Here is a 27,810-nt window from a genome sequence, read left to right as displayed (position 1 = left end):
TTTTTAGATTCTGGAGCAACAGCCATTTATTTTACAAGAAGTGAAAACAATCTACAGAGGCACATAACAGAGTTGGGGAATAAGATGTTCTGTCCAGGGAAATATTCGCATTAACAGAATAAGTACAGGCTTCAGGCAAATTGCTGAAGAGTAAGTAGATGCTTTAGGCAAATCATTTATTGCAAAGAAATACTTTTCAAATAAATTAACCAAATTTTTAAAAATAAAATGCTCACTATATACTCAACATACTTTTCCTTTCTTCTTTTTTTTTTTTTTTGCCTTCAGAATCGTGTTTTTGGAGGGTGACCATTATGCACACCAGTTACCTCTGTACTAGGCTGCCCCTCAGTATGACTTGTGGTGACAGGTCACATAGCCCCGCTCTTGCAGTCGGCAGGACACTAGGTACCTACTGCTCAGAGCTGCAGGGCTCAAGGTCACTGCTGCTATTTATCGCTCACAGCTTTTTTTTTTTTTTTTTTTTTTTTTTTTTGCTAATGAATGGTTGTTAGCTAACAACCAGGGCCACATCTACTCAGGGCATAACAGTCATTTGAATGCTCTTTGTTGATGTTGGAGAAGATAAAAGATAAGTTGGGGGACAGGAAGCATGCCCTATTATTCCCTAAGACTTTGAAGGTAGAGAAATCCAAATGTTTGTTTTGTTTTGTTTTTGTAAAGCACTAGACACACAAGATGCAATTAAGATTCTATGAAGGCAGAGAATTTCCTTTAAAAGTGGCTACTAATGCTTCACAGAGCATAAGCAAAGAAATTCTTTTGATATTTCTGAGCAGGAGGAAGAACTCATTTGTTTATATAATTCAACTAGGGGCAGACATTCTGAATGTTACCAGAGTAAAACAGCAACAGTTAAGGTTTATATAGCACTACTTTGTGCCAGGGACTGTCTTGCTTGCTTTCTCTATCTCATTCCATCCTCAGACCACACCTATGAGGTGGGGACTAGTATTATCCCCCTTAACAAACGAGGAAACTGAGGTGAGCCCCTGGCACACAGTAAGTCGTGAGAGCCCTTAGTATTATATCTCTGAAGAGATTCTCCCATTTTCTCTCAGAAGAGACATAATGTGGTATAATGGGAAGGGTATGAGACTACGATTCTAGATTTTAATTTCAGATCCACTTCACACAAATGATTCCAATTTGGACAAGTTATTTCCTCAACCTGAGAGATGAGGGAGTTAAATAGGAGACTCAGAAAATCTCTCCTCGTCTCAAATTTCTGATTCTATGAACAAGTTTGCCTCTGAATAACGATAAAGTTAGCCTTGGCTTGTGAAGCAGCACTGAAGAGTCTGCAGCACTCTAGGAAGATGCTGAGTCCTGAACCTCGTATGGGCACAGCTCCCAGGTGCTGTGCTTCACACCAGCAAGTAGCAGATCAATATGAGAAAACTCTGACCTGCTGTCATGACATTTATTTTTACCAAAAAACAAAATATCCAAAGAGAGAACAGAGAAAATGATACACAAATGAGATGAACTTTAGAACCAAATATTTATGACCCATAGAAACCTAAGCAATACAGAGAGCATTATGTGGTTTTCGTTGGCACTAATTTTGAAAAGCACATGGCTTACCCATGACTAAAGTAGTAGACATTTAAATTTTTGCTTACTTATCAGTTCTGAGAGCTAAATTCTAGTTTTGTTTGTGCTGCTGAGAAAACAAAACAGAATCCCAAGAAGTTTTCTGGGGGATTTTTTTGTTTTATTTCTCTTATTTTTTGAGAAAATTTGACCTTACTGAACCTTGAATGAAAATTTCAAATGAATACACAGGTTCATATAGACATTATTATTTTACAGATGGAAAAATGAGGACTCAAGTATCTTGTTTAGGGTTACAGATAACTGATGACAGAAGCAAGGAGAAAATCCTAGGCTATGCCCCAGCGTGGAAGAATGGGGATTCACACCTTCTGAATTCAGCAAGGGTATAATCTGCAAGTACCTACTTCCCGGAGTTAGTAGGAATTGACCACTGATAGTGAAATTCCTTGCCACTGTTGCTAATTGGGTTCTACTCTGGTACTGGAAGCTGGACTGGAGACTTCCAGAATCCTCACCAGTTTACACAGGAGAAACCTCCTTTCTGAGAGAGCTGAGCCTTCTGTTCGCTTGTATCTAGATCTTCAAAGTGGCAGAGCATAGTAACTTCTCAGGTCAGCATGCAGCCCTCAGTGAGCTTGCAAATTAAGGAGCAGACCAAGTGTTAATTAGTACAGCGTGCACTGGCGTCGGTGCCTGATTCCTCGGGACACCAGTGACTCACTAGAAGCAGGCCCCCTCCAACGTGGGCCCACGGCGGTCGGAACCAAGGCTCACTCAGCCCACAGGGACTGGCTGAGCGGCTGGAAGTTCCGACGGCTGACTGTCCTCTTGTTTAATAGCAACATGTGGGATTTCTGGTCCTTGGGGGTATGGCAGAGCAGAGCATCCAAAGTGTAGGTGGTGACCTGGCCATTTATGTGCAGTTTCTCATAGAGCTCATCAAATCTGGCCAGAAGCGCGGGCACATCCTTCACTTTTTCCCTCACTTTGGCCAGCTGAAAAAATGCAGAAAAAGCAAGTCATTTCATCTTTGAAAGATTTCTTCCTTGTTCTTTCGATCCTCCAAGAAGCAGAGACATAAATACGTAGAAATGTATAGTGTATACGTAAAGTGGTAAAAACCAGGGTAGGGGGCACAGAGAGGTATGACTGACTAAAAGGGATTCCACAAGCTACACACAAAATTCAGACTTTGTACTTGAAAATCATACCTAATATTTTATAAAAGGGGGTTTAAATGGCACCAACTATACAGTGAGACATACCAGGAAAAGGAGCTCAAACATGAATGGAACAAGTTTGTCCCATTTAATGACTAGAGCAGGAGGCAGGGCCAAAACACGTAGGGTTTTCAGTGCGACGTTAGATTGGTTTTCTTTCTTCTTCAGAGATTGGAAATCTTTTGTGAAGCAAGGTTGTGTGTTAGGTTAGGAACACGTTCCATTCTGGCATTTTTCAGAGTGTATTTGGGGTGGAATGAACACATCTTCAGTCTTGAGAGACAGGTTGAATGCGCAGATTCTCACAAGAACAGGTGAGTATGTGTCCCTGTTATTTAGTGTCCTGCCAGCCAAGGTTAGCTTTTGGTAGTGGCAAAAAATAAGCACAGGGAGTCCGTGCTCCAGAGCACGTCTACCTCTGCACCCCACTTGCTTTCCTTTTACATCCGCTCCTCTCTGGCCTGGTTTTTTTCTCACTTACTGCATCCACTTGAATGTTGGCTTCGGTGTGTGCATGGCAAGTGTTTTGGAATTTATTCTAAATACCATCACAGGGTCTAAGCTGGGACATAATGGGATTTCGGTTTACAAAGCTCTGTAGAGAATGGATGGGTGTGAGAATATGGAGACTGCTCAGGACGATCCCACCATTGCCCAGATGAGAGGATGCTGGTTTAGATTGGGAAATGTACAGAAAAGACGGAGAAGTAAATGTATGTGAGGTATATTTTGGAGGTTAAACTGAAAGGATTTATTGTTGAAGGGATGAGGGAAGGGAGGAATCAAAGATATCATCCCAATTTGGGCTTTATAACTTGGGGATGGGTGATGTCATTAACTGAGATAGAAAGATGGGAGGACCAGATGCAGAGAAAGTCAAGAATTCTGTTTTGGACATGACTGGGATGCCTGTCACACATCAAAGTGGATATGTGGAGTTTGTTGGATGTATAAGAATGAGGCATGGAGGAGAGGTCTAAACCAGAGCTTTAAATATTAGAGTCACAAGTATATGAATGGTACTTAATTCTATAAAAATGAGTGGACTCAAAATTAGAATGTGAAGCTACTTTCTGAACGAAATAAACATTCTACTCAGTTCAATCCTTATTAATGATATAACATAACATTTCTTGATGAAATTTAATTGTAATCAAGGTCCCTAACATATCCTTTGGTCATTTTCTAAATATACCATAATCCGATTTGCTACCTGCATACCTTCCTTTCAAACAAAGGCTCCCCACTGAACCTGCAGATAAAAAGTTTAAGCACTTCTTAATGTTCTTAAAGAGAATAGCATGTTTAGTCCTCATGTTCAAGGTGAAGTGACTTAATGTGCAGCTTGTGGCTTCCGAAAGAAGCAAAGCAAAATACGCCACGCTGGAGGTACTGTGCTCTCACTGCACATATGACGTCAGTTCTCTTACATCACTACAAACATATTAAATGGAGTCATTGGGACCATTCTACAACTCAGGCAGGAAAGAGACTGTACCACATTGTTTGTTCATTTCGTTTTAAAAAATAAATCAGTGAAGAAACAGCTAATGTTAGAGTAGTTTCAGTCCCAGTATTGCAGAAAATCAACAAATCTTTTCAACATTCCTCTAGGGGTATAATAGCACCTAATCTCCACACGAGACATTCTAATAACTGTTGGTATAAGCACTAAGTAGAGCAGTTGTAAAATGTAGAGTTGTACAATATAAGCCTCTACATGCAATCTCACAAACATTTAAAACGAGCTCAAAAGCTACCTGGGTTATATGGATAATTCATTTCTCCACAGGCAATTCCCTGAGTGTCTCACGACACCCAGGGGAATACAATGAACTAGAGTGTGTGCGTTCTACTAAGAAAATCAGTCATCTAGGCTTTGGGGAAAAAACTGTTTTTCAGATAAAAACAATCAGTAGTTTTCAATGTGGAGCTTGTTTAGATGCTTTAGTCATATAGTTGACAACATATTGATGGCCCAGATGTAAGGAATGATGCATGAACAGCAGCGCTATTGAGAAACTGATGACGTGTCAGTACCCCCCCCACACACACACGCACACGATTATGCACTTAAAAGTCTGTTTACATTTCCAATGCGCCTACTTTTCCAAAAGGGTTTGGGTGGGTCACAACTTACACAGAGCTCAAGCCCCAAAGAGAAAGAAGCCTTAAATTTAATCATATCAGTTAATTTCCTGCCAAGCACCCTTAACCAGCAGGAAGAAGCCATTGGGTGGAAGTGAGGAAATGGGATAGGGTGTGGAAGGCAACGGTGTGGTAGAGGGGGAGAAAGCAGCCACCTACCTTCCACTGCCAGTCCTGCCATCTCAGCCGCCAGCCCCGACCAGCAGTATAAAAGGCAAGGGAAGGAGGGAGAAAAGCTGGGAAGGACCAGCCAACAGGCCCCTTCGTTGTCAAAATGACAGTACCTGTATCATTCTTAGCACTATGATCATTGCCAGTCATTTACGTTTCCTTTACAATTCTTTTTTTTCCCCCTTTAGGCTATATACTACTAGAAATATGCAGATCACTAAATTTCAAGTGACTTATAATTACTTTCTTTGTATACTTAAGCCATCAATGTGACACATAGGTTCGTTTCATTTTGCTTTCAATTTTTAGAAATTGATTCTTTTTCTTCATTTTTATTTAATTTTGTTTTAGAATTTTACAAAGCATTTATCTAGTACTATTAGTGGGTTTATTCAGGAGCTAAAACCACAATTCTAATTATAGAAGCGTTAATATGGTTTAATATCTGGCAGGTCTAGCACCTCTTCCTGCTCTTCTTTCACAGGGTTTTCGCCACTGTTGGTTCTACTGTGTTTCCCCAAAAATAAAACCTAGCCGGACCATCAGCTCTAATGTGTCTTTTGGAGCAAAAATTAATATAAGACCGGGTCTTATTTTACTATAAGACCCGGTCTTATAATATAATATAATATAATATAATATAATATAATATAATATAATATAATATAATATAATATAATATAATATAATATATCGGGTCTTATATAAGACTTATATTAATTTTTGCTCCAAAATACTCATTAGAGCTGATGGTCCAGATAGGTCTTATTTTCGGAGAAACATGGTACCAAACCTTAACTACAGAAAAAAACCCTTATGGAATTATATTTTTATTGGGATGTTACATTATCATGTTAACTTGGGAAGAACTGACTTTATGAGGTTGAGTCTTCCTGTCTAAACTTTGCATTTATTTAAATAAGGGAGATAAGAGATCCCATCACCTATAGTTTGCTGATGGGAATGATCCACAGAGAAGGGGATATTAATGATGCTCAGAGAGGGTGAGGAAACTTCTGGGCTGACGCCCTGGAGGGGGTCCGAGGGGACGGGCTCCTGGCCACAACTGGGGAGCTGTCTCTAGAGGTGTGAGCTGTCACCATGGCTTCAGGAGGGCAGGCTGACCCCACAGGGAAAGGAGCAAGAAGGCCGGCAATGGGGCAGCAGTTCTCTTCTGATTGCTTCTATTTCCTCCGGGAAACAGGAAATAAGGTCATCACTGAGTCAGGACTGGGGAGAAGGTACTGGAGGCTTGAGGGGTAGGAAAAAGAAAAAGAGAGCCAGGACCCATGCAAACAGTGTGGGGAAAAGAAAAACGTCAAGGGAAAAAGTTTTCCTAGCATTTCAGAGGATATATTCTGTTGGAAGGAAAAAATCTTTGCACCCACACAGAGAAATCTTACAATAGGAATGAGAGACATTGCCATATTTGACCATCTCTCTAAAGAGGTGGCCTTTTTAAAGGGTGCCCTTCACCTGTAAATGATTTCTGTGGCTACCCCATACTCACCACTTCTTCTGAGAACTCATGTTTTTTCACAAATCTTGATAAATTTCCCTTTGTAGCATCCTTCAGTATTTCCATCAGGGTTTTAAACGTATTTGACTGGATATGGATCATAATCTGAATGAAAAGAAGATGCGAGCAAAACCAAGAGTGAGTCAGTACTCAACACTGAGAAACGCACCGTTAGATAAGCTTACATAGGTACCTACCCCGTTTTCATGCTATTTCCTAATTTATTTGCTTGCACAAGGTCAAAAAACTGCTCCGAATGTGTGTCCACCAGCCCAAGCTTGTTTTCCAATGGCTAATCAAAATACCACAGTGTCAAAACTCACTTACGGTTAGAAATGGAGCGAGTGTAGATTTGGGGCTGGATTTCCAACATGCAATTATCAGCTACGTGACTCTGGCCAGATACTTAATCTCTCTTTCAATTTCTTTATTTGTAAAATGAGGAAAATACCTTTACATCTTACATTTTGAGTTACTGTGAAAATTACATAAAATACCAGCACACAGAAGATAACCAATAAACATTACTATCGGCTTCTTCCTCCCTATTTCCTCTAGATTCGAGGCTATGACAATCAGACAATTTCCTAAGATTGCCTTTAGGGCAAATGATACCTTGACATTTATTTATTTATTTATTTATTTATTTATTTATTTATTCATTTATTTTTGGTTAAGAAATTGAAGGCACATATGTTGTTGCAGGTATAAAGTGGAAGTTAATTAAAGCTTTAGTGAGGCACTTCTATTTACACTACTGCCATTAAGGAATTTTCAAAAAACTGGGTACTGTACGTGGCTTTCAAAATGATACTACTAACTACTTTCCATCAGACAGACACAAGTAACACAAGGAAAAAAATAAGAATATTATTTTCCCCCCTCATCACCAATGTTCATTAGTACAATTTAGAAAATACAGAAATGTTTAAAGAAAATGAAAATAACTCTGAATTCACCAACTAATGTTAACCATTATTTATCTTATGTGTTATCTTCCAAACATATTAATTTCCCCCCAAATTTGATTCTGCTCTTTGTCAATTATACAGTGAACATTATCTTATAGCATTAAAAAGAAATTTTAGAAAAAAAGAAAATATTTTAATGATGAGTGAATACTATATAGCAATAGATCATATAAACAAAATAATGCATCAAATAAAACATCATGCTTTATTATGTTGATAAACATACATATTTTTTAAAAAATAAACTTGTTGATTTCTTAGACTTAATTCCCAGAGGTGAAATTACAAAGTCAAAGGGTATAAGCATTTTTAAGGCTCTTGATCCTTAGAAAAGGTAGTTTTTCTGGAAGAGATATTCATTTTTTATTCCAAACCAGCTAAGTTCTCTCAATAGTCCATTTTATAACATCTTATGTTTGCAGAGCAGTGGATTAGGCTGAGGGTTATCTCTGGTCCTGAAGAACAGAAAGAAACGATCCCAAGTAGACTAAATCCAAAGGACTAGATCTAAATTCAGTGTTCTAAACCACAGGCTAACTCTGAGCCCACCCTTTGCTGGGGGACAATTCTCCATTGGTCTCTCACATTTGAGCATAAGCATTGACAGCTTTTATTCCAAACTATTTTCTCAAAGATGTTTGTATAACCAACAGCCTGGGAAGAGAGACAAAGTGTCTCACACAGAGCAAAGGCATGCTTACTGACCATTATAAGATATTTGGGTTCCTCAAATTCAGGGTTCCTCTCTTAACATGTAGCCCCTGTGTGTTTAAGAGGCATATAGACCTCTTCACATCACCCTATGGGAAGTAGGGCACAGGGAACTGACACAAAAATGCTAATACTCTGACTAATGCTATTGCCATGAGTCATAAGCTGTCCTTTACCTCCCGATGTCTTGTACATTCTGCCAGCATCCATGAAACTGTGGCAGGCTAACTCGTTAACTTGCATGTAGAGTAAAATCTCCACTCTTCATAGTTCTTAACCCTTGTTAATAAAAACCAATCTAAATTTGGTTGGCAGTGGTCTGTTTTATTGAGGGCAAGGACAATCCTACCTTGTTAACTGCTACCTCTCCAGTGCCTGGCATCTAGTAGACCCTTAGTACTAATGAATGAGAAGCGGGGGCACAGCAATTTTCAAGGGTAAACCCCCTGAAGATGCATGTTAAAAACTATTAATGATGTGCTTCTGGAAGATTTCAACTTTCTTCCATAAGTTTTCCCAATTTCTTTCCTTGCCTTCAGCAACTATCTCTGATTATTGCAGTAGGGATTTCAAGAGTAAAATTCAATACCTTGAAGTATACTGATGAAGGATGAAACAGGTGAGGCAGTTACTGATGAAAGGCAAAGAGAAAAGTTTAAACTAGGAGCTTGTCTCAAATCGAAGTCTCAGGGTACAATTAAGAAACACTAAATCAGGGTACAGCACATAGCTTTCATCTTACAGATTTCAAACAAAGGCTAGGAAAATTGAATTAGCAAGGAGCAGGAGTAATATTGGTAAGAAAAACTATTAAAAGAACACATACTGCCTGCTAATCTGATTTTCTGTGGCCTCAGGAGTATGTTGAAAAATCACTGGATACCTTTGGCGGAAAAAGAAAACGGAAACCCTAAACATGCCAGATATTTGCACTTCTTTTTTTATTTTCTTTTTAAGTTTGCTATATTTGAAGTAGAATATCACAGTGTGGGAGAGACTGCTACAATATCCATTCTCCCATTCTTTTTTTGATAACAGGACTCCCCAACTTTAACTGATGCTGTCATGTATGGAACTCAAAGACGATCTTTCTCAGGTTTCTTTGCAACTACCTGTGGTCATGGGATTAAGTTCCGGCCAATAACATGTAAGTACCAATTGCTGGGTGAGACAATTTGGAAAGCATCCTTTAAAAGCGCAAACTTCTTTGTCCTTCTCCATTCTTCCTACTTCTCGCTGGAAAAGCGATGCCATGGATGGAAGTCACGTGCTTAGGATAGTGTTACGGAATTACAGAAAGAGGCTGGTTCCCTGGTGATATCATGGAGTGTCACACCAGATCTAGACTGACCACCTCTGATTTTCTATGAAAGAAAAAGCCTCTAATTTGTACAAATGCTCAGGGTTTTTTTGAATCTCCATTGCTCCCTATCAAATGCAATTCTTAACTTATATGCATAGGTGAGATGCTGCCACAAAGAGATTTATGAGAAATGAGTCCTGTCTCTTCCTACTTGTGCAGCCTAAGAGACTTCCTTCCCAGCATGAGCTAGAACATTAGGTGACCTCAGTGAGTAGGAGAAAAGAGCACTAAAGCATTCACCTGTGTTAAATAAATGATAAAAGCAGCAAAACTAACCGCTTGTTAATTCCCTTCCAAGGTAATTCAGTTCCAAAATGAGTGTCCATTTGGGGACATGCCAGATTTCTAGAGAAATGATTAGAATTCAAATAGAATTGGTGAAAAGCTACCCTGTGTTGGTCTCTGATACTTTAAGACTTATTTGGAAGAGGAAATTAATCCTTTGATATAAGCAGCATCACTAAAGAGGGAGCTATAGTTCTTTTAAGGTTGATTGATGGGTTTAAATTCAGACCAAAAGGGCAAAGTCAACATGTGTGTGTTTCGATGAGATCATCCGCTAAATCAGCGCAAAACACAGCACACACTAACTGGGGAAAATGGGAAACCAGACCCTCTGGGTCATATTGGCAGAAGGAGCAATTTCAATGAAAAAAAAATTGAGGAGGAATAATTGAGTAAGTTCAAATTCCAATTGGCAGCAGAAAAAGGATTTTAGGCATTAATTTTTAAAGTAGATCAGGAAAAAAGAAACGTCATTTATTTCTGCTAATACTACTGAACAGACTCTACTCAACTTACTTGTCAGGTTTCCATTTCTTATTAATTAACAAATCGTCCTTAAGGATTTCAAGTAGATGACTCACACTTGGAAAAGCTCGGGCCCATTAAATCATTTTTTAAAAAAACCCATTCTAATAACAGAGACCCAGAATGTGAAAGATTATTAAACCTGAGAATAGCAACCATCTCTTTTTCATCATTCCTGAAGAAGACGAAACAGGCTTATATTGATATATGAGAAATTTAGATTGGACATTTGGAAGAATTTCCTGAGAATTTTTAAGCAAAACTATCTTTAAGTTTGCTGACAACAGATAATTCTGTGACCCAATTCATGGAGAGGATAATTCACATTCAGGATCAACTCAACCTTCCTCACATAGTCCTTGCCTGAAACATGCCCATTCCCTCCACTTATCAGCTGCCTTTGCTTTCCAGCTGTTCTCAGAGAAAGGGAGTGGTTCCAGCTGCCCGGGTTCACGAGCACACTTCCCACCATGCTTTGCATTTCTCCTCCTACTGTGAGTGGACAGCTTCACTCTGGGCAGGCTCATGTTTTATTTCCACCAAAGCATTTTCTCATTTGGGAAAACAAAAAAATCGTTGCTAGAGTCTCATTAGCAACTGTGAGAGATAGCCAAGGATTGAAATAGATGAGGAATCTAAAGTCAAGGGTGCACTAACAGCAGATTTGGTTTTTGGCATCCAGTCCTATGTTCTTTTCATTACTCAGGAGGAGCGGCTAGTCCCAATCCTGGAGAAAAGAGACACAGCCCTTCTCTCTGTAGATCTGGCTGGTGGCTGGGTTTTGTGTTCAAACAGATTTGTTTGTGTTAAAATCCTGACTCTGCTATTTAACTAACTGGGAGAACTTGGGTACTTTACTTACCCGTTGAGTCTTCGTTTTCCACATCTGTGACATGGAGACATATTGTTCTGACAAGTTGTATAAAGTGAACCAACCAATGTAACGCATCTAGCATGGTACCTTAGCTAAATTATATTAAAACCCTGTTGATCTCACTCTTTTCAATAGCTCGCCACCAATCCTTCTTGATCTCCACAACCTCACTTCAACGAGGAAAAGCTACTAATGGCCCATATAAAACCACTCTCACCATCACACTCTCCTGTATTTCTTTCCTACGTGACGCTATGAACCACTTGGCATCTTTGCAATTCTACTTCTGTCCAATCATGAAATGAGGGCATCTGCAGGCCTCTCTCTCAGAAGCAGGTACGTGTTTGGGATACCCAAAGCAGTTCATATCCAGTAGGAAGCAGAGATGATAAAAGACATACGCCATCTGCTGGAAAACCAGACTTCTTAATCTGTTTGGCTTACCGGTATCGGGGGCTTAAATAACTTCAACTTCTGGACTCGGGACCTCTGCCACCTTGGCGTCCCAGACCTGCTTGAGCCTGTGAGCTTTTCAGGCTGACCCACCCACTCTGATTTGCAGCTTCTATTAGGTGCCCAGTCCCTTAGGTGATTCACTGCTCACTGGGGCAGATGGGCCATGGCAGGCTGGCAGCATAAGAATGAGAATAGCCAACATTTATTGAACGTTTACCACATCAGGCAGTGTTTCATGCACCGTAGGTATATTGATTCCATGATAGCATGGATGGGCTGTAATTAGCACGCAGATTTCTCTCAAGTCTTAGTAAAGAGACTGGAGTGTCCATCTCCCTTCTGTCTACATCTACAGCCGTCTGTAGTCATGTGTTATAGTTGCAGCATTTACCTATGTCTTACATCTAAGCATGTCTATATTTCCCACCTATTTACAAACTCCTGGAAGCATAGGCTGTGTTGAATCCTCTCACAGGGACTATACTGTAACTTGCGCACAATAAATGAATGAATTGAATTAAGCCTTCAAGAGAGCAAGTCATTGTATATAAACAAAAACCTCTAGTTATCATTTTAGTACATTTCAAGCCTTACTTTAAAACATAAAGTCACTTACATTTAAATTAGTGCAGATTATGCTTTCTGGCTTCATGATTTGAGAGAAAATGGATACAGCTTTTTCCACCTGGTTCTAGAAAGAAGAAAAACAAGTCATACCCCAAGTCATTTGAACATTACTCTGCTATCATAAAGATCATTTGAAGATGTCAGAAGATTCCTGTTCGTGGTGCCCCAGGATTTTGAAGTCCACAAAGAAAAAACATTTTTTGGTAATCAAGAATGACTATTCTATAAAACGCATTCTACAGCGTCATGTTACCGAATGTTTCAAGAACGTGCCTGAGTTCCAGTGTTTAAGAGGGAGGCATAAAGTTGACATTTTCCCTTTTCCCACTAGAATGAGATTTTTAAAAAGATTGAGAAACAGAAATGCAAACCCCATCTTTGACACAATTAGAACATAGCAGAAACTTCAAGCCACAGAAGAGGTGGAAGCACTGCCCAAAACACTGGCGGCGGAGCAGGGGAAGGGCAGAGAAGGCAGTGAGAGGACAGCACTGCTACGTGTCTCAGAAAGAGCCCACAAAGTAGTTATCAAAGGTGAGGGGCACGGCAGCGAAAAACCTGAATTCCTGTTTACAATGATGGTAACAGAGTTTATGACTAGCAATGAGGAATCCTCTGGATCCTTTTGGTGGCAGAGCTAAGGCTAATCAAGGATTTACACAGATAAGCCACCGTCGCAGGAAGCAGTATGTCACTATAGCAGCAGCAAAGAGATTTTTTATTGAAAACCACTTCCATGCCTACTCCCATTGGCCAGAGAGAAATAAAGCCTATGTATATATGTAGGCAAAACTCTGCATTACATAAAGAAAAATCCTGCTAGCCTAAACATGGCAACACAGCTCTGGTCTCTCTCTGACATGGATCTTCTGCAAATGGCTGGTCTAAGAGAAACTTATTATTTTCAATGATGAATCAAACAAGAATCAGCACATGATCTAATATAAAGACACTACGAGAGAGAAAAAGAATATAGCAGAAGAAAATAAGGAAATAACTGGCAGATGAAGAAACCCCAGCTAAAAGTGTTTCCATGGATACAGAAATGAGAAAAATGAACATGATCAAGTCACTCAGAAACGGGAAAAACTCAGGCAGGCGGCAGATTCTCCATGGCAATACACCATACTAGAAGACAAAAGAGCAATACCTAAAAAAAACTCGAGAAAAGCGAGTGTTACCTCAAAATTTTATATTTCACTGAACAATTAAAAAAAAAACACAGGCAAATAATTTTAAGTACCAAGAACTCGGGGAACACTGTTCCCCTGAAGAATTTACCAGAAGACACACTTCGGTCATAAAGAGATGACTGAAAAATCAATAGTAACACAAGTAGCAATAAACAATGAACATATTTAAATATATATAAGACTAAAACCAATGTGGGGGATATGGTCACAGAATGGATCATATGTTATACACCTGTATAATGAAGAAATGATAATACTAACAAAAGTCGGAAAGAGAAGAAGGAAGATAAGCGATGGAGAGAGTATGCCCATTTCCTTATCTTTATTACCTGGGGTCAAAACAAATCATTTAAAGCTGACAAATAAAGCATATTTAAGGGAAAAGTGAATACTATGAAAGATAACACATCAACCAAAATTGAGTGGTGGAGAAGAAGTAAAATAAGAGAGGAAAAAGAAGAAATATACTAATTTCACCATTACTTACAGCAGGAATAGGTACTGCCAAAAGAATTAGAGGACTAAAATAATTAAATAAAGTTATGGTTTTAAAGTAACCACTAGAGCAGAAACATATACCAAAATGAAACTACCACATGACATAAGTTATCTAAAAAGTTATAAAAATAGAAAGCATAACTGAAACCTAAGATTAAATATGTCTTGTCCATACAGATACGCTATATTAAAAGACTAGCAGTACCTTATAAAGCAAAGTCCAAACCTATGCAGTATATAGAGATAGGTATGTGCACCCCAAAGCCTTACCTGATTCAGAGCTAACGCCACAGCAAAACAGGATGCTCTCGTGGAAAGGACTTCTCCTTTGATTAGGGCTTCTTCTCTTAATGTAGTACAGATTTTGAAAGACTCAGGGCTATTCTGGGGAGAAGATATCTGCAGTGATACATCTGATAAGGGGTTAATATCCAAAATTTATAAAAAACTCATATAACCAAACAATCCCATTAAAAAACGGGCAGAGGACCTGAATAAACATGTCTCCAAAGACAATATGCAGATGGCCAACAGACATAGGGAAAGATGCTCAACATCACTAATCATCAGAGAAATGCAAATAAAAACCATAAAGAGATATCATCTCACACCTATCAGAATGGCTATCATCAATAAATCAAGAAACAAGTGTTGGCGAGGACTTGAAGAAAAGGGAATCCTTGTGCACTGTTGGTGGGATTGCAAATTGGTGCAGCCACTGTGGAAAACAGTATGGAGGGTCCTTAAATAATTAAATAGAACTACCTTATGATCCTCCACTCCTGGGTATTTATCCAAAGAAATCCAAAATACTAATTCAAAAAAATATATGCACCCCTATGTTTACTGCAGTGCTATTCACAATAGCCAAGATATGGAAACAACAGAAATGTGGATCAATAGATTGGATAAAGAAGATATGGTACATATATGTAACGGAATATTACTTGGCCATAAAAAAGGAATGAAATCTTACATTTGCAACAACATGGATGGACCTAGAGAATATCATGCAAAGTGAAATAAGTCAGACTGAGAAAGACAAATACCGTATGATCTCACTTATATGTGGAATCTAAAGAACAGAATAAATGAACAAACAAAACAGAAATAAACTCATACAGAGAACAAACTGATGGTTGCTAGATGGGAGGGGGTTGGGGAGATGGGTGAGAAAGGTGAAGGGACTAGGACATACAAACTGATAGTCACAGGAATGTGAAATACAGTATGGGGACTATAATCAATAGTGTTATAAATACTATGCATGGTATCAGGTGGGTGGGTACTAGACTTATTGAGGGGATCACTTCATAGATTATATAAATGCCTAACCACCATGCTGTACACCTGAAACTAATATAAAGTAATACTGAATGTCAACTATAATTTAAAAAGCACACACACACACACACACACACACACACACACACACACACACAGTTATGGGATGTAAAGTACAGCACAGGGAATATAGTCAATGGTATTGCAATAGCTATGTACGGTGTCAGATGGGTAGTAGACTTGGTGGGATTATCACTTTGTGAGGTTTGTAAATGTCTAATTATTATGTTGACATTAATAATAATTTTTTTAAAAGACTCAGGGCTATTCTGGAAGGAGATAAGATTGCTCTATAAATAAATGCCATGAAACTTCAAGTTGATTAAAATGATTAATAGTCCTTAGCATTTCACATTTCCTTTTGCAAGAATTTCTCAGAGCCTATATCAAGCCCCTTAAAAGACTAAGAACCATATAGAGAATATTTGCAAATAGATGAGGTTATCTATATATCAGCAGCTCAAATCTAAATTAACTTTATTTTTAAAGCTCTTTGTCAATTTTCCGACTTGGAGCAGTTCCACCAGCAAACATACCGGTCTCTTTGCATCTGGGCAGGCTGGTTTCTAGCCACAGGTACCATAATATAAAAGTATAGTCAGCCTGCTACTCTATTAAACAATAAAGCTCCAATCTAAAAATATGCATATAAGTCAAATATCTGAAAGCATGAACACTAATTTGAACACAAATCATGAAAGAATCCCATGAAAACAGAAAACTTAAAAAAAAATTCCAAGTGAGTGATACACAAACCAGCAGCCAGCTGAATCCTCTCCTTCGTACATGATGTGGGAGGATTAGGTTTAGGAGCGCAGCATCAGCTTTGCATCTGTGTATATATGTCATGACATGATTCACAACTCAAATCCTAAAGTAAAACCTGAATTTGATGAGAGGACAGGTCCGAGAATTGGCTTGGAACTTGTAATGGCTGACCAGTTCAATTTTTCAACTCCAGATTCCACTGAGTGAAACAAGCTATTCTAGGACACAACACAGGGGAGAAAAATCCTCTGGCCCTCTGTAAGGGGAAGAAGGAAGTTCTCTCCACTTCAGTATACACTCAGGAGGACATCTCCAAGTAGGTTATAAAACTGGATATCACAATGCTGAATAACTGACGCTCAAGTGCTAAGCAATTATTTTTAACCTTTTAAACTGCAATTACTTTTGCACCCACCTAATATTTTCTTGGCCGTCTGTTTCACAGAACCATGGAGTGGTGTGATTAGGAAGGATCATGAATAATTCAGGGATCAGCAAACTATGATCCTCAGGCCAAATCCAGCCTATGGCCAAAATGGATTTTACACTTTTAACGGTTTGTAAAAGCACAAACAAAGAACATGTGACAGAGACCACATATGGGCCCCAAAGCCTAAAATATTTACTGTCTTGCCTTTTATATAAAAAGTTTGCTGAACTCTGAATCCAACACCCTCATTTCACAAATAAGGAAAGTGACCAGTTTAAAGCCAGTTAATGCAAAAGTTGAGACTAGCCTCCAAGTTTCTCGATTTCCAGGTTGGTTTTCTTTCCACTGTAACCCAACTGCCCCTCTTGTTTTGGAAAATTGGTATTGCTACACTTTTGAGGGGAGTTTTTCAATGGCCCATGTTCTTCTACCTTGCTTGGTGTTCTTTTGTTTTCAGCATAAAACGATATTTTAAGTTTCCAAAGTTTAAATGGCATGAATGACTACAGTTGTGCACGGAACCTTGGTCAATGCACTACTTAAGTTATCATTTATTCATTTATTCATTCAATAATGAAATAGTTTCTATGTGTAAGAAACACTCCTGATACAGTAATGACATGGGGACTTAGGAGTCATGTTCTCCTCAGAGTTCATTTAAATGTTACATACATTTATGAAAGACTGATTTTGTACCAGGCCATGTGTTAGGTGCGGCATACCAAGATGCCTCAAGGAGCTCACACTCTAGTGGGGAGGATGAAATGTGCTACTACTTAGTACAACATCAGGCAGTGTCACAAGTGCCACATATGTGGTACAAACAGAGTACAATCAAGGGATGTTGGAGGCGATGCCAACTTAGGTGACTATAGAAAAATTCACAGATGAGGACAGAGTAGCCCTTGAGTTTGCCAATGAAGGATGTAAGATTTCCATTGGAGAGGGCCACAGAGAAAACTGGTCCAGTAGAGTCCAGCACGAACATGGGAGCAAGACTACTTGAAAGCAGAGCTGAACCCAGCATACTGTTTTCTGTTCTCACTATCTATGCAATTGCCAGAGAAGAGGGAAAGATGATAAAATTGCTTTTCCCATAATAAAACTGTCTGACATGGCTAACTCGAGTTTTCTAAAAATGAACACAATTAAAATGGAAATATCTGCACCAGATGGAAAACAGACGTCAGAAGAACTGAATTTTATTGTAGAGAAAAAAAATAAATCAATCCTCTCACACACTATCCACAATGCTCTGAAGGTTAACAGGAGATAGTCTTACCAGTTTGTAGCAAATTGCAAAAGCAAGGACATAGGTATCTTTGCTGAACTTCACATCTTGGTTTTTCATCTCGATCAATACTTCCAATGCACCTGCCAAAAGTCAGCAACATTAAATGCATTCAAGTGAGTTCAGAGTCCTCTATTGTTGATCTCCAGAGTTCTAATCGGTTCAGCACCATCTACTGAAACGTGCATTTCCGCACAATAAAAGCTATTAGTCAAAGTCACTTAGCAACCAACTACATTTCAAAATTAGTGATCAGGTTATACAGAAAGAACTAAAGCATCGTACGATGCAATGTTTTCACACTTAAACAATGAGTTGTCCATAATTCAGGCACTCATCAGGAACGCAGGCATCATTTCTGCATGGTCTATTGTTTCTCTAACTGTTACACCAGCAAAGACAGCTGAAGTTTTCAGCAAATATAAATCATAATACTTACTTTTATATTTGCCTTTGATAAATAACATATCCATCAAAATATTGAATGACGTGGAATCTGAGAAGAAACCTCGTAAGCGCTAATGAAGAAAAACAATAGTTAGTTAAAACTATTACGGGAGTATTTTTCCTTACACGGCATGTCACCTGTCCAGGACTTATTTTTGTGCATACCTTTCTCATGTGGCTGCCTTAAGTCTCAGATATATCTCTGATAGGCCAAGGATTTCTTTTTCAAAAATTTAAAATGCTGCCCACTGCCTCTTGGCTGTCAAGCTTTTGGCGATGGGCAGACTGAACAAAAAGCAAGAGGTACAGTAAGAGCTATCTGGGTTTCAGGAATACAGTAAAGAACATCTTCATTAAATGTGGTTCTGCCATGCTTCAGAGAAAAGAAACAAGCAATAAACCCTGGTGGGGGTGGTCCTGGAACCTGGGTGGCAGCATATTAACATGAGATGGCAGCTAGAAGTGTACTTGAGCACTAAGGAAGTAGAGTCTAACACAACTAAGATCCTCTTTTGGCAAACAAATAATAGAGTTGATTATTCACTTTTAGTGAATTAATGATTATTAATGATTATTAATTCACTAATAATCATAGTTATTATTTAGTGAATAATTCACTAAAACATTTTTCAATGGTTGTAACATTTTTTCCTCAACATTTTGAATGACATGATAATGTGTCATATGACATTTAAATTTGCCATGAAATGTCTTGCTCAAGTTTGTTCTTTTTTGAGAGCAGACCCTGTTCTAGGTGCTGAGAATAAGGAAAGGATAAACAAGACACAGACCCTGCCCTAAACTCCAGTGGGATTTATAATCTAGTGGAGCTTAAATTCTAGCAGGGGAGACAATGAACAAGTGAAATAAACAAGCGAGAAAAAGAAAAACATAATCTCACATATAAGTAAGGGTTATGAAAAACAATGAAACAGGATAAGAGGGTAGAGAAGATGCTGGAAGATGGTCAGGGAAGGCTCCCTGGGAAGAGAGCTCAGTGAAGTAAAGGAGAAAGCCTCAGTGATGCAGGTGTAGTGCGTTCCAGTCTGAGGCCATGGGCTTAGCACGTCTCAGAAACAACAAGGTGCAGCGTGGAGTGCACAGGGGGGGCGGTGGCAGGAGATGAGATACCACACAGGGCCCTCTAGGTCATGGTCAGGGCGCTGAGTTCTAGACTAAGTGTGATGAGAAGCCACCAGAGCAGCCACAAGTGCAAGCCATGTATGTTTTCAAGTAGCCTCATTTTAAAAAGTAAAGAGAAATACGTGAAATCAGTTTTAATAATGTTACTTAGCCCTCTAAATCCAAAATATAATTTCAACATGTAACCCAAGTAAAAAATTATTAAAAAGGTACTTTACATTCTCTTTCTACCAAATGACTGGCATATATCACGTATTTTACATTTACAGCACATATAAATTTGAAATAGTCACAGTTCAAGGGCTCCAGAGATACACGTAACTAGTGGCTACTGTATTGGCAGCACTACAGGGGACACGGCAAGTTAGGGTGGAAGCAGGATTAGGCTTTATGCCACTTGACGCGAGTTCAGTTTACTCTGCTACTCCAGGAAACAAACTCATACATGACTGTTTCAAACACAAGTAGGTTTAGAAAACATAAAAACTTTCCTTTTGTTTTCTTCCTTTTTTTGTTTGTTTTTTAATCATTATACTCATGGCTATGATTTATTAAAGTAAAACTTTTGTTTTCTTTTAATTACAACATTAAATTACAACATTAATTACAGGCTTATTATAAACTAGTCAAACAATATAAAAATGTAGAAAGTAAAAAGTGAAAATCTTCTATAATTCTACCCTCTAAAACATAAGCAGTTTAGTGTGTATCTTTCTAGATTTTTAATACATCTATCCTAAAATGTAAATATATATTTATTCTTTTAGGAAAAAATAGGCTCCAATTCATCCATACTATTCTGAAACCACCTTTTCTCTGCTTACTCATATATTATGGTCATCTTTCTAATGCATAGGTGTCCTTAACCTTTATATGAACAAAAGTTAGAGGCAGAAGGGCAACTTAGTTAGTTGTGGAGGTTCCTAAAAATATTAAAATGTCCCCGGTGGCCAGTCCTGGCCCCCAGGTTTAACAAACGTTTCTGACCATGGATAAATTTATAATGTCTCTGGGTCTCAGTTTCCTCATCTGTAAAATGGAAATAATAATAGTAGTATCTAGCTCACCAGGGCTATTGTGGGAAACGAGCATACAAAGTGCTTAAGCACAATGCTAAGGACATAGTCAGTACTCAATAAATAATTTAAAAATAATTGTTGCTATTTTCTGTTTTTAGGAAAAAAAATTGGAATATATAAAAGTTTTTTGAAAATAGAAAAGCACTTTACAATGTAGCCTTCAACCAGAAGTAAAACTACAAAAACAGGAGAAAAGGACAGGTAAGGCAGTCTTAAAATGGCAGATGGTCTTAAACTGTCCCCCACTAAAAGCTCCTCAAAAGCGAGGATGTCAGTCCTAGGTGGACACACATCCCAGGTAGGTAGGTACCGTGTAATCTGTCCCTACGTCCCTTCCACATCTGTTCTATACCTCTGTGTAAAGAGACCTACACCTCTTCATGGGAGCTGCTCCAAGGAAACCTTAAAAATGCGGGGAAGAGCTCATTCACTCAGCTCAGCAGCCCTTCTCTAACAATAATGTGTCCAGGGCAGGTGCCTTTCACAACATCACTGAAAACATCCACGTCTCAGCACAAGGAAATGACATTGGCAGGGAAAGCAATCAGGAGACAACCTGGTCTTTGATGAGCTCTGCTGCAGACTCCTCATCATCCAACTCGTAGCACAACCTCATGAAAAGTGGTCCAAACTTATACTCCCCCAAAGTGATGTTTCTGTTCTCCGCATGGTACCTGGTAACCAAAATGATTCAATGAGCCAAATGGTGGGACGGAGGGAAAAGGACAGACAGACCGTGGCATGCACTTTGCTAGGTGCTAGGGACACAATAAAGAAGGAGGCACTCTCATAGTCTGAAGGCGAAAGTGTAGAACTGAAGGTAATCAGAAGAATCCTGGTGTGCAGAAATACACCAGGCATTTCAATCAGCAAATAAACAAACAGGGTGTGTTGGAGGCCCACACACCCTGCGAAATAAAAGAGAGCAAAATGTACAGTGATTATTTTATCAACTGGCCAACAACGCGCTAGGACGGAGTGTGGGCACATGTCAGGAAACAGCAGAGTCTCACATCTGTAAGCCCATCAGAACGACACTGCCTCCACACAGCAGCAAAGAAAAAGGCTGGGGGATGCTCTGTCCCCACCAAGGCTGGCTTCGTCCACATCTAGGGTGGCAGACAGCCAACAGATGCATTTTACCATTCAGACCAATCTCTCTGTTTTTCTCAGCTCGGGGAAAGGCATAGGCGAGCTACAACCACTAGCAAAACAAGTTAAATGCTGGTTTGAAATTTTAGGTTTAGCTAAAGGCAAATTTCAAAGACAGAGATGTCTTACATGTGGATTGAGATTTCTTCCAGCGGCCAGTCTGCCAGTTAGAACTGCGGAACTGTAAATTATTAGCATAAATTTACTTTCAATAACCAACTCTTTGTGCTTTGGATACCAAGGAGACAATCTGGTAACAAAACAAGTGCCTCGTGATTACATGTAATTCAGATTTTAAGACAATTCATACATTGAGAGAATAAATCCCAAATACCATGGTGACAAGCTCTGACTTTAAAAAACAGAACTTTTTAACCTACTGAAGAAAGTCACAGTAGTCTATGAATAGTCTATCCTAAACATATATATTTTGCCAAACAGAATGATGATGTGTACTTAAAGATACATTTGAAATTCCAATTACAAAAGTCATATCAAAACATAAAGTTGTTACATCTTCAATGTATATAATTATCTGTATTTCTTGGGGATGAATTATCAGTTTGTCAGTCATATCTCAATAAAGCAAGACAATATAGTGCAGTGAATAGGATTTTTAGACTCTGATTCCAAAGTGACAGTTCAAATCCCAGATCTTCTATTTATTAATCGTGTAACCATGAGCAAATTAATTAACCACTCCTTGCTTCAGTTTCCTCATCTGTAAAATGGAGATAGAAAGAGAACCCAACTCAGAGTTTTTCTGGGGATTAAATGAAATAACATGCCATTGCAGTCTGGTGTGGTTTGTTATGCAGCAAGAGACAACTGAAACAGCAGGATTTATGATACCTTTCTTCTTTCTACTTTTTTGGTTTTTTTCAAATTTTCAATGAATTTTGTGTAATTTTGTTTTTTCTCTTCTTTTTGAAAAGAACATCAATTTTTTCACATTATAAAATTGATAACGTCCACTATACACAAGTTGGAGAAATAAAAAAAGTACACATTTAGACAAATAAAAAAATATACAATGTGTAATTCCCAGAGAATCATGGTTAACTTTTGGTATATATTCTTCTAGTATTCTATATATTAATACCTTGTATTTCTCTCTATAAGTATGCAATATAAATGCAGGTCCGTGTATAGAAATATATATTTAAAGAATGGTAAAAAGAAGCAATGGACTTAATTTCAGAAATGCAGCCTATTGATTTGCTCCTGAGTAAGTGGAACCTTTGCTGGGTCTCACCTAACAGCTGACTGATTTCATGTGAGTTTCTTCTGACATAGGAAACTCTGGCAATGGATCAGAGACAATGCAACATAACAGGCATAAGCTTGGAGGAGGAAGACTAGTTAGGAGTCCAAATGAGAGACGTCGAGCCTGAACAAAGACACTGAGAAATGGGGACAGAGGTCTACTCGGGAAGAGAAGCAGTTGGATTTCTTACCCTGTCAGGGAGAGCAAATGAGACTAGGAAAAAGAAAGAGGCTCCCCCGTATCCATCCTGAGTGATTGGTCAGTGCAACAGGAAACACAGCAAGAAAGAAATTTGTATAAGTTGAATGTGAAGACCTAGGGGACGTGTAAGTGGAGTTAGTAAATAGGCTGGTGATTTCTTGGGGCATGAATTATCTGTTTTTCTATCCTCAGCACTTGGCATGTAATAGGAACCCAATAAGTGTTTGCTAAATGAATGAATTTAAATGTCTGTAGCTCAGGACAGGCATCTGAATGACAGATTTGGAAATCATCAGTGTATAGGTGATGGCTGAAATCTTGGAAGTAGATGAGACTGCTCAGGAAAAGGAACAGAGTGAGAAGAGACAAAGGCTGACAGAATTCTAAGGAAATGCCTCACCTGTAAATGACACTTTTAACCAGCTCCACATCATCCCGGGATTCACACAAATGAAGCACGGTTCTCAATTCCTCCTTCAAGATGAGCTTGTTCTGGGTCAATTTCTCTTCCAACTTTCTCAAATAGGTTTCTGGAAGAAAGCACAGGGTGGTGGCCGTCGCTAAGGCTGACCGGACTGTCCGAGTCTGACTTCAGGGCGAAGGGGAAGCCAGAACTCAGCATGTTGCAAAGGGGCCGTGAGGGGCTCATGGCTATGCAGCCCCCCATCCCAGGCTGGTCTCCTCGAGAGCAGTGTCAGAGACGGTGCATAAAGCAAAGCATGTGTGTCACAGGGGCAGAAGCCTAGGCCCCACTCCTGACTTTCTAACCAGAATCTCTGAGGATAGGAGCGCAAGAATATGCATTTGTGACTACCTGGGTGACCCTTATGCACACTGAAGTTTAAGAACTAATATCCAAGAGGTTTAGCCCAAAGAACTGTATTTACAGGTGACCCAAGAGGGGAGAAAAAAAAGAAAGAAAATGTAACTGAGATATCCAAACTATCAATTATCAGGGCATCTAGGAGGAAAACTGAAAGAAAAATGTGAACTGAAGATAGTTTTACCCATAATGGTTGACACATGATTCAGGAATACTTCGGGTCTCTTTCATTTGGTTCAACTTTACCTCTCATTCCTCTTTGTGCCTCGCTACTGAGTTGTTAAAAAGCATGCCATAGGAGTATATAATGCACAGAGGGTAAAACAAAAAGTCCCTTTTTAATAAGAATCATTTCAAGGTGATCATAATCTGCCTCTGTCCCTTGTCTTGTACCTGATCAACCAGGGTGGGGACGGGGAGAACAGTCAAACACCAAAAAGAAACCATTGTTTCTTGGCATTGGGAAGGGACTGTATTCTCCCCAGAATGTGGGGTGAGATGCAAGGCAGGCACGAAGTAAGCAGCTGCTTTCCAGAAGGCAAGGCTGTTCTCAGTATCAGAAGCTGCCAAAAAAAAAATTTACAGGATTTGCTCCAAGGCCCAGAGCTTTGAAGGAATGCTGCTTAAAGGAGTGGCACGATATACATTAAAAACATAAGATCTGGAAGCTGAAACAGACACTGCCCTTGATTTATGAGAAAAGCAAGCCCACTAGGTTGTGAGATAAGGTAGTGGGTCCTCCAATCTTGATTTGCAGAACCACATAATGGTTAAAGGTTTTAGAGATAGAAGGACCTGGGCTGAAATCTAGGCTCTGCCACCTGCACGCAGACTCTTGTCATTGAGACCTGATTCCCCACATGAAAAGTGAGGATCTTGACACCTACCTTGTGGGGTTGAGATAATGGATGTAAAGCATTTAGCACAGGGCCTAGCAAAGAGTAACTGCCAGTAAATCACAGACATTATTGTTCTTAATTTTATTCCTTCAATCACTCTTAGATTTAAGAGGATTTATTCTATTAAATATTTCTAAATAATTTCCAACATAAAAAATTTCAATAGGATGACTTTACATCTTGAACTTCTTAATTCTTCTTAATAAACCTTAAGAACCCAAAATTTCAACAACTGTAATTTGTATTGTAATAAATCAATCAAGATTTAAGTGCTTATCATATATGCATACACAGAGGTATGGCTCCTGCCCTGGAAGGGCAAATTCTATTCAAGAAGACAAGATATATTTATACAAAGTTATCTGACAATGGTGGTGACACATGACTGATTATAAATGTAACAGGAGAGAAGAGAGAAATCAGGGTGGCAGAAACAGACCTGGTTTGGGGAAGTGGAGATGTTACCAGAGAGGAAAGAAGCGGCTGGATAGGGTTGGAGAAACTAAGAGGGGGCATTTTAGGTATGGGAATTAGCATGAGTAACAGCATAAACCTGGGGTGGGGGGAGGTGGAGAGGGGAGAGCTGTGACTAGATTAATAGGAAATCACACTGGACTTCAGAAAGGGTAAAGTCAATTATGGAAGAGCTAGGAAACCAGGGGGTGAGTTTGTACATGTAGTATATAACCCAGTACCCTTTTGGAGTCTTATAATATGAAATGTTGACTGGATTTTATAAGTATCAATCTGACAGTGGAGTAGATTGGCACTCATATGAATTGCCTCAGAATATATGCACAACTGTCACAGCCTTAAAAAGACTATGACCATTGGAAATAACAACCAGATAATGACACGGAGCCCTAATTTTGCAAACTTCGCATAACTTCAAAAGACTGAAGTAAAATTTAAACTGGGTCTACTAAACTGGAGATTAATATATTCTCCCTCACTCTTAAGGCATATCTTCTTAAGTACCACAGGTGGTATTATATAACAGTATGTTTAGCAGAGAAGTGAGGGGACACTGATTTCTGAAGGCAGGACTGTGAGTGAAGAGAAGCAAGAAGTGTTAATTAGGTGCCCATAAACACTTGACAGTGAGAAGCAGGACAGCGGAAAAAGTCAGCAGGGACACACAAAAAGTTATTAAAAGAGCAGAATTTTGCTGTGTTTGTAAAGAAGTCGAAGTACCGGGGAAAACTCAATGTGCAGGAGAGAAGGAATGAATGCAATAGATTCAATTACCTTTGGTGCCAGGAAGACTATGTGCAATAGCCACCTTCTTATGCTGAAATTCTTCTAATTTCACAATATTATCTGTAAGTAGATATCTTTTAGCTAAAAATTAGAGAAAGAAAAAGAGTAAAATTATTTTTTTATATTTAGCAAATAACATGAGTAGAGCTTGATAGCTTCTAATAACTAATTTTATCTTCACTTAGTATAAGTAATCCACCTAGACAGATACAAATATAAGTCACCCTAGAGGGAAAAACATCTCCAAACTACCAAAGAATACAAGTCCTCAGCAAGACAAGTTTTGTTTGTGTGAAAGGAGCTAGTGATTGTGTGTGAGGATGGGTTGACAGGAATCTGGGATCTGAAAGACAAATAGACATTCACCATCTGGTTAAGGGATAACAAGGGAATTTAAAAACAAACTAACTAAAGGTCATCGATTAAATGCAAAACAAGTATATCTAGTTTACCTACAAAGAATCATATCGTGCAGTGGAAAAACTATAGTGTGACCATTGGAATTCCCAGTTCTGTCATTTTTGAAATGAAGTGTTGTGGCCTCTCAGATGTGGACTCTCAGTATCCTCAAAGATCACATCAGAGATCACTGACCACAACTTAGCAGAAAAGATGAGTTTGGAAAACATCATCGTTTCTTTAGGATGCTCGGCTGTGCATGGAGTGGATGGAGCTTGGCCAAAGGATCACCCATTAAAAGAGCTCTGGGTACTGCAGTAACAAGGTAACAACAAAAGTTGCTGCTTATTTATGAAAAGGCAGTCCAGAGAAGTGGTTACATCTGGACTCTTCTGTTGGGCTGCCTGTGTTCAAATCCCAACCCTACCAGTTCCCTCCGACCTTGGGCAGATTAGTTCGACTTGCTGTTTCCTCCTATATAAATGGAGAAAAGAATGGTACCATCTATTACTGGGTCTTGTGAGGAGAAAAGGAACGAGTGTATGTAAAATGCACTGATACAAAGTATTAAATATTTTATCACTCACCAGGATTTTCAAATTTAATCATTTTCATAAAGATATTAAGGGATAATTTTACAAATCAAGAAACCTGCTCAAAGTCTTTCAGATTGTTAGCTAACACCTCGGCTCCCCATCTCAGTACAACCAAGAGGGAAGAGGGGTTTCCGGAGAGCAACGTAGCCCCATCCGAGGGAGAGCTACAGCCCCAAGGTCAAGACCCCAGCCCGGCTGTCCTACGGTTCCCAGGCACACCGGCGTCCACGACAGCCAGGAGCCACGGCTGCAGCCACGCACAGCCAGAGGGCGAGGGCACGCTCGGCTGCTCCAGGCCCGTAAATAACTGAGGCGCTGTTATTTCTCCAAAGTGATGTGCGCTGAGGTGAGGTCCCTTGTGTCCCATCCCTCCCCTCCTTCACGGCCCAGGCCGCGGATACCTCCGACAGGGCAGCGGCAGCAGGGGGAGCCTGAGCCTCCCACCCCGGGATACACCAAACTCCGCAGCGCATGCAGTAGGACTTGCTTTGGGGGCCGAAAAGCAGCTGCCATGCCGTCCCGGGCCGCACCAACTGCCGGAACCGGGGGGGAGGAGCATCGGCTCGACT

General features: G+C 39.4%; 1 protein-coding gene across 2 annotated transcripts; it reads right to left on the bottom strand.

The window, feature by feature from the left end:
* On the bottom strand, positions 1–27,799 carry PTCD2 (pentatricopeptide repeat domain 2). 2 transcript variants are annotated; one of them, XM_088796559.1, is made up of 10 exons: positions 27,643–27,799; positions 26,235–26,327; positions 23,665–23,794; positions 21,201–21,318; positions 18,415–18,493; positions 17,967–18,058; positions 14,413–14,526; positions 12,441–12,515; positions 6,631–6,744; positions 1–2,576 (listed from the first exon to the last, which is right to left on the bottom strand). In XM_088796559.1, the coding sequence occupies exons 1-10, from the start codon at positions 27,752–27,754 to the stop codon at positions 2,352–2,354; spliced, it is 1,152 nt and encodes a 383-aa protein (XP_088652685.1). In that variant the 5' UTR covers positions 27,755–27,799; the 3' UTR covers positions 1–2,351. The 2 variants fall into 2 exon arrangements, with proteins under 2 accessions (XP_088652685.1, XP_088652686.1); XM_088796560.1 differs by lacking the exon at positions 1–2,576 and adding an exon at positions 6,219–6,371.
* Positions 27,800–27,810: the final 11 nt, after the last annotated feature.

The sequence above is a fragment of the Rhinolophus sinicus genome, chromosome 3 (assembly GCF_057876585.1).
Source record: "Rhinolophus sinicus isolate RSI-liver-muscle chromosome 3, RSI-T2T, whole genome shotgun sequence".
NCBI classification, from domain to species: domain Eukaryota; kingdom Metazoa; phylum Chordata; class Mammalia; order Chiroptera; family Rhinolophidae; genus Rhinolophus; species Rhinolophus sinicus.
The sequence above is the reverse complement of the archived record's forward strand: the minus strand, read 5'-3'. Positions and strand labels throughout refer to the sequence as shown.

Coding starts and splice junctions, on each gene's coding strand:
- PTCD2 (XM_088796559.1), bottom strand. CDS start 27,754: ATGGCAGCTGCTTTTCGGCCCCCAAAGCAAGTCCTACTGCATGCGCTG. Junction 18,059..18,414: donor TATCAAAGGCAAATATAAAA/GTAAGTATTATG, acceptor GACTTTTGGCAG/GTGCATTGGAAGTATTGATC. Junction 14,527..17,966: donor TTGCAATTTGCTACAAACTG/GTAAGACTATCT, acceptor TCTTCTCCCCAG/AATAGCCCTGAGTCTTTCAA.